The sequence below is a fragment of the Hylobates moloch genome, unplaced genomic scaffold, assembly GCF_009828535.3.
Source record: "Hylobates moloch isolate HMO894 unplaced genomic scaffold, HMol_V3 SCAFFOLD_12, whole genome shotgun sequence".
NCBI classification, from domain to species: domain Eukaryota; kingdom Metazoa; phylum Chordata; class Mammalia; order Primates; family Hylobatidae; genus Hylobates; species Hylobates moloch.
The window spans coordinates 25,178,064-25,193,311 of record NW_026652287.1 but is presented as its reverse complement, the minus strand read 5'-3'; the positions used below and the strand labels follow the sequence as shown (position 1 = coordinate 25,193,311).

At 44.0% G+C, this 15,248-nt stretch overlaps 1 protein-coding gene across 1 annotated transcript; it reads left to right on the top strand.

Moving 5' to 3' along the window:
• Positions 1-7,472: 7,472 nt before the first annotated feature.
• Positions 7,473-9,438, top strand: ASCL4 (achaete-scute family bHLH transcription factor 4). The gene has a single exon (XM_032171651.2). It carries the CDS (start codon positions 7,992-7,994, stop codon positions 8,511-8,513), a length of 522 nt encoding a protein of 173 aa, XP_032027542.1. The 5' UTR covers positions 7,473-7,991; the 3' UTR covers positions 8,514-9,438.
• Positions 9,439-15,248: the final 5,810 nt, after the last annotated feature.

Below are 15,248 nucleotides of genomic sequence, written 5' to 3'. Positions count from 1 at the left end.
ATAGGGCAGGACTCCTGAATTGAGGGTCTCATGACCCACAATTATAAAGGTGGTGGAAGATAAGAGTTGTGCTGTGGGCTGGTGAAAGAAGGGCAGGGGAAGTTCAGCAAGAGAGAGAGAGAGAGAGATTCTGTTTTCTGAGGCCTGCTTCTGAGTGCCCCAACATTATAACAAAAGATTGTAACCAGAGCTAAGGGAGTTATAAGCCAGGAACTGTGGACAAAACCCAGTATATCATAATATCACAAAGCGGAAATGATTCGTAGGAGTTTAGCCAAAGAAGTTTTAATGTTGATATCTCTGAATTTCAACCTAAAAAGATAAGGTTATTTAAGCTTTGGGTTTTAATTTATGCCTAGGGATTTGGTAATGAGGATTTTTTTTTTTAATTTGGAGGATTATTCTGTGGGTAATTTATTTGACTGCATAACCTCAGGGCAGCTATTCTGGAATGGACTTCATTAGAAATAGCAAATAAAATCAGGAATGAGTTTTTGGCATGGGGTCCACCATATTTTGGGGTTAATTTAACTGATGTACTGTTCTGATTCATTTTAGAAGTTTAAGGGGCAAAAACTAAACTGCCTATCTGTGAGTCTAAGATGATAAACAAAGGAGCAGTAGTTGCCACTGAAGGAAGCTGGAAATTCAAGAGAGAAAGACAAGATCGTTGTCTTTGTTAATGGCCTCCTAAAATGCCAACAGCAATGATAAAAGAAAAGAAAAAGTAACTGAAAATTTACCTCCAAAGAAGGTCCATAGCCGGGCACAGTGGCTCACGCCTGTCATCCCAACACTTGGGAGGCTGTGGCAGGTGGATTACCTGAGCTCAGGAGCTCGAGACTAACCTGAGCAACATGTTGAAACCTCATCTCTACAAAAAATATAAAAATTAATCGGGTGTGGTGGTACATGGCTGTGGTCCCAGCTACTCGGGAGGCTGATCGATTGAGCCCAGGAGGCTGGGGCTTCGGTGAGCCAGGATTGTGCCACTGCACTCCAGCCTGGGCGACAGAGCAAGACTCTGTCTCAAAACAACAACAAAAAGTCCATCTGCCATATGTTTTTTGTTTTAGCAACTCTCCAAGGAACAGATAATTTTCATCTTTTACAAATGGTTCCAACACCTAGAAACAGATGGAAAACCATTAGAACTAATAAGAGAGCTTAGTGAAATGACTAGATTAAAGATTAACATGAAATAAATCAGTAGCTTTGAATAACAGAAAAAAAATCTTATTCACTATAGCAACAAAACCTATAAAACATCTTAGGTTTTATATGATGTTGAACATGATATGTTCAAGACCTACATGGAAAAATCTTTTTTAAGAGTTTGAAATAATGCTGATACCAAAAAAGGAGAGCACAAGAAAATAAAACTATGAGCCAATATAACTTCGGACTATAAGAAAAAAATTTCTAAATATTAACAAATTGAATCCAGCAGTGTATAAAAGAATTATGACTTCATAGGATTTTATTCTAAGAATGCAAGGTGGCTCAATGTTAGAAAATATATTATAGCAATTCACTACAATAAGAAATAAAAAAAGAAAATACATGATTATAGATGTTAAAAAGCATTTGATAAAATTTAATAGCTCTTCCTGAAAATAACAAACAAATTTCCTTAGCTTGGTAAAGAATATCTACTAGATAGGGAAACATTAGAAGCTTTCTTATTAAAATACCAGGATGGGCTGGGTGTGATGGCTTACACCTGTAATCCCAGCACTTTGGGAGGCCCAGGCGGGTGGATCATGAGGTCAAGAGATCAGAGATCGAGACCTTCCTGGCCAACATGCTGAAACCCTGTCTCTACTAAAAATACAAAAATTAACTGGGCGTGGTGGTGCATGCCTGTAGTCCCAGCTACTCAGGAGGCTGAGCTGGGAGGATGGCTTGAGCCTGGGAGGCAGAGGGTGCAGTGAGCCGAGATTCTGTCAGTGCATTCCAGCCTGGGTGTCAGAGTGAGACCCCATCTCTTAAAAAAAAAAAAAACCATCTTGAATGGGTGTTATTTCACAAGTGTATACATGTATTCAAAGCTTTCGAAGCTCATTAAGTTGTATATTTAACATCTGTGCATTTAATTGTATGTAGATCTTATCATGATTAAAAATCATTAGAACTAATAAGAGAGCTTAGTGAAATGACTAGATTAAAGATTAACATGAAATAAATCAGTAGCTTTGAATAACAGAAAAAAAATCTTATTCGCTATAACAACAAAACCTATAGAACATCTTGAAATAAGCATAATATGTTCAAGACCTACATGGAAAAATCTTTGAAATTAATTAATTAATTTTTATTTTTTGAGATGGAGTCTTGCTCTGTCACCAGGCTGGAGTGCAGCGGCACAATCTTGGCTCACTGCAACCTCCGCCTCCTGGGTTGAAGTGATTCTCCTGCCTCAGCCTCCCGAGTAGCTGGGACTACAGGCACACGCCACCATGCCCAGCTAATTTTTGTATTTTTAGTAGAGATGGGCTTTTACCATGTTGGCCAGGATGGTCTCAATCTCTTGACCTAGTGATCTGCCTGCCTTAGCCTCCCAAAGTGCTGGGATTACAGGCGTGAGCCATAGCACCTGGCCAGAATTTACTAAAGAACAAAAAAGAAGACCTGAAGAAGTGAGTTCTGTTATGTGCATATATGGAGATATGCAATTTTTTTTTAAAAAAGGTAATTCTCTCCAAATTAATCTTTTTAATGGAGACAGGGTCTTGCTCTGTTGCCCAGGCTGGAGTGCTGTGGCATGATCACAGTTCACTGCAGCCTCACTCTCCTGGGCTCAATCAATCCATCTGCCTTAGCCTCCTGAGTAGTTGCGACCTCAGGTGCATGCCACCATGCCTGACTACTTTTTGTATTTTTTTTGTATTAATGGGGTCTCCCCATGTTGCTCAGGCTGGTCTCAAACTCCTGGGCTCAAGTGATCTGCCTGTCTAAGCTTCCCAAAGTGTTGGAATTACAGGTGTGGGCCACTGCGCCTGGCCCAATTTCTTTCTATTTAACACAGCCTCAATTAGAATCTCAAGTGGTGGTTTCTTCCTCATGGATATTAAAAGTGCACGTTGTGTTCTTTGGTCTTCTTTTCCAAATTTGGGCAATCCTTGCCCAAAAGTTCTTCCAGATGAATTTTAGAGTCAGCCATTCATTCTCCAAGCCTTGAGTTTGGTGCCTCTTCATAATTCACATCAAGGTGTTATACAGACAAGGGGAGGCCTTGTAAAACTTGCGGTAGGGGAAAGTAGCCTTAAACAAGGGAGAAAAGACAAAAGCCAGAAGGAAAGGATTAAAATATACCTGCCCATCTGCCCCCTTTCATGAGCAGACCCAAATAGGACTACACAAACCCAGCCCCAGTTGCTCTTGGCAGATTAGCATATATGTTGCATGATCTAGCCAGCCTTAGGACAGCTTTAGGTTGGAGAGAATGTTTATCTGGGTCAAAACTGACTGGAGAGTAATCAGGAGTCAAAACTTCTTCTTTTGATCTCTTATGTAAAGAAGGTAACCCCCACCCCATACCCTGCACATCACGTGAGTGAAACAGTCCTATTCCTACTGGAAAAGCCACTTATTTTCAATGCTTTTGTTCTTTAGGAAAGGCTGTCAGCATTCTTTGTGACCATGCAGTTAGGTCATTATATTACTTGGATCCTATAAAAAGACCACTGTAGGATCAGGATTTGACCAGTTTTTTGTTTTTTTTTTGACAGAGTTTCGCTCTTGTTCCCCAGGCTGGAGTGAAATGGCGCAATCTCAGCTCACCACAAACTCCACCTCCTGGGTTCAAGTGATTCTCCTCCTGCCTCAGCCTCCTGAGTAGCTGGGATTATAGGCATGCACCACCACGCCCAGCTAATTTTGTATTTTTAGTAGAAACGGGGTTTCTCCATGTTGGTCAGGCTGGTCTTGAACTCCTGACCTCAGGTGATCCGCCTGCCCTTGCCTCCCAAAGTGCTAGGATTACAGGCATGAGCCACGTCGCCTGGCCTTGACCAATTTTGATTGTGGTATTAGGAGTGAGAGAGAGAGAGAGAGAGAGAGAGAAAGTCTTATAGATACTTCTTCCTCAGAGACAGAATTTACAAGAAGCCAGAAAACCTGGTCCGAGAGTTCTAATTTCTAATGATAAATCTGTTGGTTTGGGCCAGATCAGGGGGTGTCATTTGAAGTTTCTACACATTTTCTCTTACTAAGTTTCACTGAGTTATAAAAAAGAGAAAGTAATAGTGTTGGTATTAACAAGTTAAACAGTAGAAAGATTTATAAAGAAAAATGAACATCCCCCCCTTCCTCCCCAATGCCACCCTTTCTTTTCAGGCAACCAATGCAAAAAACTATTCATTGTGTGTCTTTCTATTTCATTCTCCATGCTCACAGAAACACATATACAGGACATTCACATCATGTAGAACTGTTTTTATGTTCCCGCTGCATATGTTACTCTGCAATTTGCTTTTTTCACTTATGACATTGTGGATATGTCTGCAAGTTCTTACGTACAGATTTTACTCATTGTTTTTAATAATAGCACAATATTCTAAGATTTTTAACTCTTTTCCTATTGATGGAGATTCAGGCTGTTCAGGCTGTTCCCTTTTTCTTCTTCTTCTTTTCTTATTTATTTATTTTTTAAGACAGAGTCTCGCTCTGTCGCCCAGGCTATCTCAGCTCACTTCAACCTCTGCCTGCCAGGTTGAAGCGATTCTCCTGCCTCAGCCTCCCAAGTAGCTGGGACTACAGGCACGTGCCACCAGGCCCAGCTAATTTTTTTGATTTTTAGTAGAGATGGGGTTTCACCATGCTGGTCAGGCAGGTCTTGAACTCCTGGCCTCGTGATCCTCCCACCTTGGCTTCCCAAAGTGCTGAGATTACAGGCATGGGCTACTGCGCCCGGCCTCGCCTTTTTTTTTTTTTTTTTTTTTGAGATTGGGTCTTGCTCTGTCACCCAGGCTGGAGTGCAGTGGTGTGATCTTGGCTCACTACAACCTCCGCCTCCAGGATTCAAGTGAGTCTCCTGTCTCAGCCTCCCAAGTAGCTGGGATTACAGGCACCTGCTACAAACTCGACTAATTATTTGTATTTTTAGTAGAGACAGGCTTTCGCCATGTTGGCTAGGCTGGTCTTGAACTCCTGACCTCAAGTGATCCGCCCACTTTGGCCTCCCAAAGTGCTGGGATTACAGGCATGAGCCACCTCGCCTGGACCCTCCTTTTTTTAAATCGCTACAAATGTTGCAATAAACATTATTGTACACATAAATAGGTATTGCTACATTTATTTTGGTAGGACAAAATGGGACAGCTATCTGAATCAAAGGATGTGATGTGCACTATTAATTTTAACGGTTTCTTTAGCTGGGACGTGGAGGCACAAGCCTGTAGTCCCAGCTACTCAGGAGGCTGAGATAGGAGGATCCCTTGAGCCTGGGAGGCAGAGGTTGCAGTGAGCCGAGATCGCATCACTGCACCCCAGCCTGGGTGACAGAGTGAGACCTGTCTCAAAATAATAATAATAATAATAATAATTTTAATAGTTTCTTGAAGCAATCTGTGCTCCCACCCTTTCCTCAAATCCTTGCCTGCCCTGAATCTTAGCAATCTTTTAAATTTTTGCCAATCTGAGGAGAAATGGCATCTCAACTGTTCTTCCTTTTGCTCTCTTCCAATCTAGTCCCCAATCTGCAGATACAGTTATCTTTTTTTTTTTTTTTTTGAGATGGAGTCTCACTCTGTCACCCAGGCTGGAGTGCAGTGGTGCGATCTCGGCTCACTGTAAGCTCCACCTCCTGGGTTCACGCCATTCTCCTGCCTCAGCCTCCCGAGTAGCTGGGACTACAGGTGCCCGCCACCACGCCTGGCTAATTTTTTTGTATTTTTAGTAGATACAGGGTTTCACCGTGTTAGCCAGGATGGTCGTGATCTCCTGACCTCGTGATCTGCCTGCCTTGGCCTCCCAAAGTGCTGGGATTACAGGCGTGAGCCACTGCGCCCGGCCCAGTTATCTTTTTTGAAACACAAATCTTCAAATATCACCTCCCTGCTTAAAATATTTCATTATCTTCCTGTCACTGTTAAAAGTTAAAATCTTTGACATGGCCCAAAAGCATCGTGTGGTATAACAGCCTACCTGCCTGAGTGGTGGACTTTTCTCCGAATAGAAAGGGCTTTCTCAATTCTACTGAGAAATTGTGATGATATATTAGGATGTTTGCCAGTACAAACCTCATCGGGAGCTACAACTTTTAATTTTTCTTTCTTCTTTTTAAAAGATGGGGGTCTTGCTATATTGGCCAGGTTGATCTTGAACTCTCGGCCTCAAGCAATCCACCCGCCTTGGCCTCCCAAAGTGCTGGGATTACAACCTTGAGCCACTGCACCCAGCCAAGCTACACCTTTAAAAATGTGACTAACTTATACCCGAAAGGAATAATTATTTCTATTTTATTTGCCTTGTTTTTTGAGTTGCTTCAGGCAGATCATTTAGAACAAACAGGGAAGCACAGGACTTGCCAAACTAAAAAGAAAAACATGTTAGGGCAGCACCTTGTCTGCTGAGGAATAGGCAGAAGGTCTCATCATAAATGTAGGGGGTTTTTGCTTCTCTTGTTTTTAAGTCGGACTTTTAAAGTAGAAGACGCCTTTAATGTACTGGTTTGCAGAAGAGGAAATCTGATTTTCAGTGTGATAACATATTCTTTGACATTAAACAGTACAGTTGGATTTTTAATGACACTTTCATCTTCAAAGGATTTACCATCACGGATGGATTAATTACTCATTTTGGAGGGGTTGTGTGTTAAAAAGACAAGTCTTCAAAGTCATCATCCTTTCTCCTTGGAACTGGGAGTCTCCACCTTTCAAATGTTGCTTTCCTGTCCCCAAGAAAGAAAATAAATGTCATTTTTTAAAGAAGAAGAATCCAATGGAAAAACATTCTTTGCACTATGGAAAGATGATGTCCTTATATCCTGGGTGAGATTAGAAGAGGAGGCTGGGAAGCAGTATTTAAGCTGTGTTTACAGTAAGCACTGTGAGAAATAACCGGCTAAGCGCGTTTGTTATTGTTCAGTCTTTTGATGTGCTCTTAAAAAGTTGCATATCCATAAAACATCCTAAACAACCATAAAACAACGTAAGTTGTAACATAATATGCAGACCATTATATTCTTTGCTACAGTCTGTATTTTTCCTGTACCCTTCAAATATGCCTCATCGAGTTTTTAAAAGATTCGGTTTGGAAGAAGAAAAACCTCAAGCCTCGCCCCAGGTCTTCCTTGACTTGACACATTTTATGACCGCAAGGGAGCAGTTTTTCCTTTGATGAGGCTCAGGCCCCAGAAATGAAAGAGCAAGTTTAAGTTTGCAAACACTCTAAAAGCTCCTTCCATTAGACCTGGTCGCGGGAAACCACAAAGGACAGTCAAGTGATTTTCAAGGAGAAAGCCTCTGGTCCACTTTCCCCCCCGCCGCCAGGAGATCTACTGGTTCCTGGGAGGAGCTCTTCTCAAATCCTGAAGATTGCTAGGCTCTTGGCGAACGACTCATCTCTTGAAGACCTAGAGTGGTGGATTACAGGCATTGAAAAGATTTTGGTGGCTTTGGAAGATGACTCTGGTGTGAGCTCACCTTTCCAGGCTGGGGGACCAGGCAGAGGAACCCCCTTTGTTATCTTTTGAAAGAAGATCAGCGGGGAAGACGGGGTTTGAAGTGTGGATTAGGAGGTCCTACGTCTTTGCCTACCACCTCTGCCTAAATCTTCATGAAAAGATCGAGGAGTGCAATGAACTTCAGGAATCATGCACCGTTTCCTTGAAGCCTGTCCAGGAACTTAACTTCCGGACCCAGAAACTTCTCCAAAGACAGACCCACTGAGCCAAGCAGTCTGCACCAGCACCTCTGCTTCTAGGATTCTGTTTCGTCGTCTTCTATTGAGAGATTGACCTGTTGAGTGATTTGTGTGCTTTCCGGCAAATGATGGAGACGCGTAAACCGGCGGAACTGCTGGCCTTGCCATACTCGCTGCGCACCGCGCCCCTGGGCGTGCCGACGACCCTGCACGGACTCCCGCGGAGGGACCCCCTCAGGGTCGCCCTGCGTCTGGACGCCGCGTGCTGGGAGTGGGCACGCAGCGGCTGCGCACGGAGACGGCAGTACCTGCCCCTGCCGCTGGACGGCGCCTTCGAGCCCGCCTTCCTCCGCAAGCGCAACGAGCGCGAGCGGCAGCGGGTGCGCTGCGTGAACGAGGGCTATGCGCGCCTCCGAGAGCACCTGCCCCGGGAGCTGGCAGACAAGCGCCTCAGCAAAGTGGAGACGCTCCGCGCTGCCATCGGCTACATCAAGCACCTGCAGGAGCTGTTGGAGCGCCAGGCTCGGGGGCCCGAGGGCGCGGCCGGCGCCGTCCCCCAGCGCAGGGCGGAATGCAACAGCGACGGGGAGTCCAAGGCCTCTTCGGCGCCTTCGCCCAGCAGCGAGCCCGAGGAGGTGGGCAGCTAGCGAGCGCCCGGACCGGCCAGGACCCCGCGCCTGCCGCACAGCGCGCAGCCGGGCGCTCAGCCTAAGGTCTCTTCGAAGGTGGTTTGCATTGTTAATCTGGTATCTTCTCCAGGACTAAATCTTAAGAAAAAGAAACGGGTGCTGGGGTTTGGAGGATGGGGGAGTTGTTTTGACATTTGGGAATTTCTCCCCTGCCCTTACTGGTTACGTGCCTGCAACTTATAGGTGCTTATTAAGGAGACTCTTTTCCTATACTTCTAAAATGCAAACTGTTCCAGATTCTGAGCGCCTCATTGTAAATACGATTATTCTAAAAACTCAAAGGGCAAGAACAACTGGAATTTCCCACCTTCCGTGGTGTGGGTAAATGGTATACATAAATATTAAACCTTAACCGAAGAGGAACTTTACTGCCACCAAAACAGAAACGACCCCAAACAGCCAAAAGCAGTCCTTAAAAATGAGAGGAACATTTTCTTGCATTCCTCCCTTTGGGAATTGTATTCGAAATGTAATTGAAAGTAATTGTTGACCTCTTGCTTTGGGTGAAGGAGACTGTAAGCTGATACTTGAGAACGAATTTGCCAGCATGTGCTGTTGACTGTGTGAATGATGGTGCCGGGAATCCATGACTTGGTACATACTGTTTCATCCAGTGGCCAAGTGGAAGCTTTGTAGCTTTGAGCAGATAGTAAAATATCTTAGAATTAATGATCTCTTTGGAAGAGAGCCCAGATTTGTATGAAAACTTGTTTTTCCTCTCAATTGTTTTGTCCACTGTTTTCTTCATTTTCCTTTTCTCTGCATACCCCCCCCCCCCCCCCCCCCCCCCCCCCCCACCGCCAACCTGTAGCTCTCCATCTAAGTTTTGGATAAACTGAAGTGGCATTGTGACTTTAAAAATAAAAAAAGAAATCTACCTGGAAGTCCTTTTTGCGGGTTGAGCCAGATGGGGGAAAGATATGGGACAAGAGGGATGGATCGAAGTTGGTACATTCTCAAATATTTTTATCACCATGAGGGCTTCCAGGTACAGTATATGGAAATGATGTAGTGACTTTGGCCATGTTAAAAGCCTTTTTTAAAATATTGAATTTGGGTCTTTTTTTTCTGAGAAACAATTTTGAATTCAGTAGATAAGTTAAATGCTTGCTGATGTATGAAGATCAGCTTCCCTAAGATTGTTTTCTAATATGCCGAATTATCCTTTCCATGGAGGCAGCTTTGGTTTGTGGGGGAAGAAGGAGGGGAAATGGAAGTGGACAAAGAGAACTAACAGTGGAAGTGCATCCTCCAGGTAGATTTCACTTAGATTTTATTACCTCCTTTTACAGTTGTAGCAACTAAGGCAGGCTATATGTTCAGTGGACATCTTTTATGTGCTAGGAATTTTGTTGTGGCTTTTTACATTTTGTCCTATTTAATTGTCATAAATTTGTGGGGTGGGTATGACAAATATTTTGTGATTAAAAAAAATATGAAGCTCAAAGAGGTTACATACCTTGACCAGTTTAGTGTTGCTAGGATTCCTTGAGCTGAGATCAAGTCCCGAGCCTGAACCCAAAGCCAAGGATTTCTTTCTCCCTTACCGTGCTGTCTCTTGCTCTGTCATTTGCTAGCAGAGCAAATGTTGCTGCAACTCAGTTTTCTCACCTGTACAGAAATGTTTACAGAAGTGTATGTGAAAGACCTTGGTAATCTGCAAGGCACTAACCATTGATAAATTAGTAGTTTTATTATTTTGGGGAAAATACTATTTCTCAGTTTATGGAGAATAAAGCCTGGTTAAGAATAAAATCTCTAGGTGGAGTTGGTGTGATTTCTTCAGTGTTTCAATAGAGGGACAGAGTGACCACACTCTCTTACCTCCTCTGGTAAGGTTCTAGGATACATGCTTTGAACGCTGAATCCATGTCAAAACATAGAATTGGCTGGGTGCAGTGGCTCACCCTGTAATCCCAGCACATTGGGAGGCAAAGGTAGATGGATTGCTTGAGCTCAGGAGTTTGAGACCAGCCCAGGTACTGGAAACCTTAATGTGGTTTTATTTGAAGCCCTGTTGAGAATAAGGCAATGATTTTGAGAAATCTTTTGGAAAAATAAAAATAAAACCCTCTCTCAGCTGGTGTGGTGGCTCATGCCTGTAGTCCCAGCACTTTGGGAGGCCAAGGTAGGAGGATCACTTGAGGCCAGGAGCACGAGACCAGCCTTTGGCAACATATAGAAACCTTGTACCTACAAAAATTAAAAAAATTTATCCAGGCTTGGTGGCACGTCCCTGTAGTCCCAACTACTCAGGAGGCCGAGGTTGGAGGTTTGCTTGCACTCAGGTGTTCGAGGCCTCCGTAAACCATGATTGTGCCTCTCCCTGCCCTCCAGCCTGGGCGACAGAGTAAGACTCCTGTTTAAAAAAATAATAATAATTAAATGAATTCCTTTCGCAATGATATAACTTTTTAAAAGAAAAAATCGTGTAGTTTTTCTGGGACCCTCCTCATGACTTACAGGAAGAGCACCAATCCAGGAATGAGACCTCTAAAAAGGCTCGACCTCTTTTCCTGCGAATGATCACTTCATTAACCCTAGAACAATTTAGCTTTCAAACAGAACAAAATAAATTTCCAGTGAATTTTGTGGAAGCAAGAGTGCAGGGGATTTTTTTGGCAATGAAGCATTCACAAAAGGAGAAAGATTTTCATGTCCTTCAACATCTTCCCTTTTTTTATTTTTCCCACTCAGCCCAGCCATACCCCTTGATTGCACTTGATTGCTTTTAGAATACTCCCTGTGGTTGGCAACCTGAGTAATTGCTGCGACACCCACCCCACCCCACCCCACCCCACCCCGAGCGTGCAAAGCGGGAGGGCCTGTGTTGGGATGTGGCGGAGCGTGCCCTGGCCCTGAGGCTGGAGCCAGCTCTTGCCACTCACAGACTTGGTGACTTTGAGCAAGTCCCTAACTGTTGTGCTCTCGTTTCCTATGCTAGGACACATGAAGAGTGGATCACATTATCTTTTAGACTCTTCTGGCTGGAAAATATTGTGCATCCGACCTGTGCAAAGTCCCAGCTGGGGGAAGCAAATGCAATAAGGCATGCCCACTTCCTGCCACACAGCAGGGTGCTTTCTGTTCCTGTATTTCCCTCTTCCCATTAGAATGATCCAGCCCTGCGGCTGCGGCCTACATTTTTTTTTTTTTTTTTTTTTGACTCCTAGTTGCTGTTACCATGCCCAGTTAAAACAAAACAACACAAAAAATCACTGAAAGCTTTATAATTTTTTTATGGAATGGAACTTGAAGACTCTTTACAAGTTGGTGAGGAAATAGACCCATTTTACCTCAATATGAGGAAAAAGGTATAAATGGTGTAACTGATATCCAAAATGGAAGATATGCTATGAGGAGCCAAAGAAAAGAGGGATTTGGTCCAGCCTCAAGCTAGAAGGGAACAAGAAGGAAAGGCTTTGGTGGATGCAGCGTTTAGTAGGTAAGAATGGAACGAGAACTCCAGGCAGAGGGAACAAGAAGAACAAAGTTGCTGAAAAGACAGGAACTGTTTGGAGAGCACAGAGAGGCTGAGTAATAGGAGACTGCACACGATGGCTGAGGCAAGGCTCTAGGGACATTGAACGCCAGGCTAAAACAGCTTGGAGTTGTTTGTTTTTTTTTTTTTTGAGATGAAGTCTCACTCTGTTGCCCAGGCTGGAGTGCAGTGGCGTGATCTTGGCTCACCGCAAGCTCTGCCTACCAGGTTCACGCCATTCTCCTGTCTCAGCCTCCCGTAGCTGGGATTACAGGCGCCTGCCACCATGCCCGGCTAATTTTTTGTATTTTTATTAGAGATGGGGTTTCACCATGTTAGCCAGGATGGTCTCGATCTCCTGACCTCGTGATCCACCCGCCTCGGCCTCCCAAAGTGCTGGGATTACAGGCGTGAGCCATCACGCCCGGCCCTGGAGTTGAGTTTTTAACCAATGGGGAACTATTGAAAAAAAATTGAGGGAGGGTGTTGGAGAAGGTATGTGGTTAAGGATCATGGTACTCCGGTGGTAGGAAGCAGCTGACCAATAGGGTATTGCCATAATTAAGGGAGAGGAAATGAAGTGGGAGCCTGAACTCTGATAGTGTTATTGGGAACGGGAAGGGAGGGATGGATTAACAAGTGGAACTGATAGGTCTTGGCAACTCAGAGGAGGGGGAGGGGATGAGGAAGAGGGAGAAGTTAAAGACAACTGTGGTTGAAATTGAGAACACAGAAAGAGAAGTGGATTTAAAATGTAAGAGTCTTGTTTTGGAGATGCTGAATGTAAAATACTGGTAGGCTACTCCTGCCCACAAACAACTGAAAATGCTGATGTTGAGGTCAAGAGAAAAGTCAAGCATAGCTGTTTCTTTAAGAGCCACACACTTATGGGGAGTAATAGAAGTAGGTGTGATCTCCACAGGAGAATGTTGATGAGAAAAAGAGAAGAGTTGGGCGTGGTGGCTCACACCTGTAATGCTAGCACTTTGGGAGGCCGAGGTAGGAGGATCACTTGAGCCAGGAGTTCAAGACCAGCCTATGAAACATAGGGAGACTCCCCGCTGTCTACAAAAAAATTTAAAATCATCCAGGAAGGGTGGTGCATGCCTGTGGTGCTGGCTACTCGGGAGGCTGAGGTGGGAGGATCACCTGAGCCCAGGAGGTCGAGGCTGCAATAAGCCATGATCACACCACTGCATTCCAGCCTGGGCAACAGAGTGACACTGTGTCTCAAAAAATATATATAAATAAATAAATAAAGAGAAGAAAGCAGGGACAGGCCTGCATTGAAGGTGTGTCATAAGAAGAAATGTCTTTGAAGAGAGCTGAGAAATAGGAGCCAGAGAAGTTGGAAAGAGAATCAAGCTGGTATGAAATTGTGGCAGTTAAATGAGGATATAATTGTATCAGAAAGAGGGAGTGGGTGACAGCATCCTGTGAATCAGAGGTGTCAGGTGGTTGAAGTATGAGGGGAACTCATTGGGTTGAGCCCTTCACTCTGGCCCCAGTTTCTCTGCAATGTGCTGCATGAGGCAGGGCCTGGATTGCTGTCCTGACTTTAGCACTCTGTATTGCTAGAGACCTCTGTAAGAGCAGAAATAGCACAGTGGACTGAAGGAATGAGAAGTAGAAGTCAACTTGAAGACTGCCCTTTCTATATACTTCACAGTGAAGGGAGAAAGAGAGCTGGGCTGGTGTGACCCAAGTGGAGGAAAGGATGGGATGCCAAAGATAGTTCTGAGCCTGAGGTCTTCCAGGTAAACAGGTCTAGTTGATTCAGAGGCTCAGAGGTGACAAGGCTTCAAGGAGTCTGAAATTAGGTGGAGGTGAAGGTCCTAGGAATTGGAGAGATTAAATAACTGGGAGGGCAGAGAGTTGGAAGGTAATGCACTAAAACTAAGGTAGGTTTTTAAGTTGTTGAAGAAGATGGAGCTGGTTCTGCCATTTGCAGACAGTGGAGATGAAAATGAGATGAGGGTTGTATGAAAAGTATACCTGTGTGGGTTTAATATTGTTCCTTGGGTGCTAACTAGTTTCAAAAGCATTAAGTTATCAGTTTTTAATGACCTGGTTAAAAAAATGACACAGATCTTCTTCATAATGACACATTTTAAATGATATTCATATTTATTTAGTAGTGTAAGGTTTTGTAACTATAAATATCTCCAGAAAGTTCTGCAGTGTTTATTTATTTATTTACTTATTTATTCATTTATTTATTTTTGAGACAGAGTTTCACTCTGTCACCCAGGCTAGAGTGCAGTGGCACGATCTCGGCTCACTGCAACCTCCGCCTCCTGGATTCAAGCATTTCTCCCACCTCAGCCTCCTGAGTAGCTGGGACTACAGGTGCCCACCACCACACCCAGCTAATTTTTGTATTTTGGTAGAGATGAGGGTTTCGCTGTGTTAGCCAGGCTGGTCTTGAACTCCTGATCTCAAGTGATCCGCCTCCCTCGGCCTTCCAAAGTGCTGGGATTACAGGTATGAGCCACCACACCTGGCCTAGTGTTTATTATATGAGACAGTGATAATATATGCCACACACCTTGCCCAAGAATCTGGCAGCAAATAATAGGTGCTCAATAATTCATTAATTTCCTTTTGTCTGTGGCTTCTGGGGTAAAAAAAATACACTGCTTATGTACAAAAACATCAACAAAGAAACCAATACAGAGTAAATGCAATAGATTAAGGGCTAGAGAGAAATAAATAGTACCTTACTTTCTTTCCTTTGTGGAATTTCTGGGGACGGGGGAAGAAGAATAAAAACCTTTCAAAGAAGAACAGGGTTTGGAGGAGAGTAGAATTGAGATGCCCTTCAGTCATCTAGATCTGAAGACATGGGGTCTGTGCCTTTTCACAGAGCAGTTTTGGATCTGTGGGCAACAGAACTTCAATCCTGGACCCTGGAACTTAATTCCTGTCCTCCTAACTCCAGGTGCTATAAGCCTGCAATGGACTGTATGCTTGTCCCCCTCCACTGCAAATTCATATGTTGAAATCCTAACCCCCAGTGTGATGGGGCCTTTGGGAGGTGATTAGGTCATGAGGTCATGGGGCTGGAGCCCTCATGAGTGAGATTAGTGCCCTTAAAAGGGACCCCTAGAGAGTTCTCTCATCCTCTTTGTGACATCTAAGGATACAATGAAAAGTCAGCAGTCTGCAATCCAGAGGAGGCCCCTCACCAGAACCCAGCCATCATCTTGGCA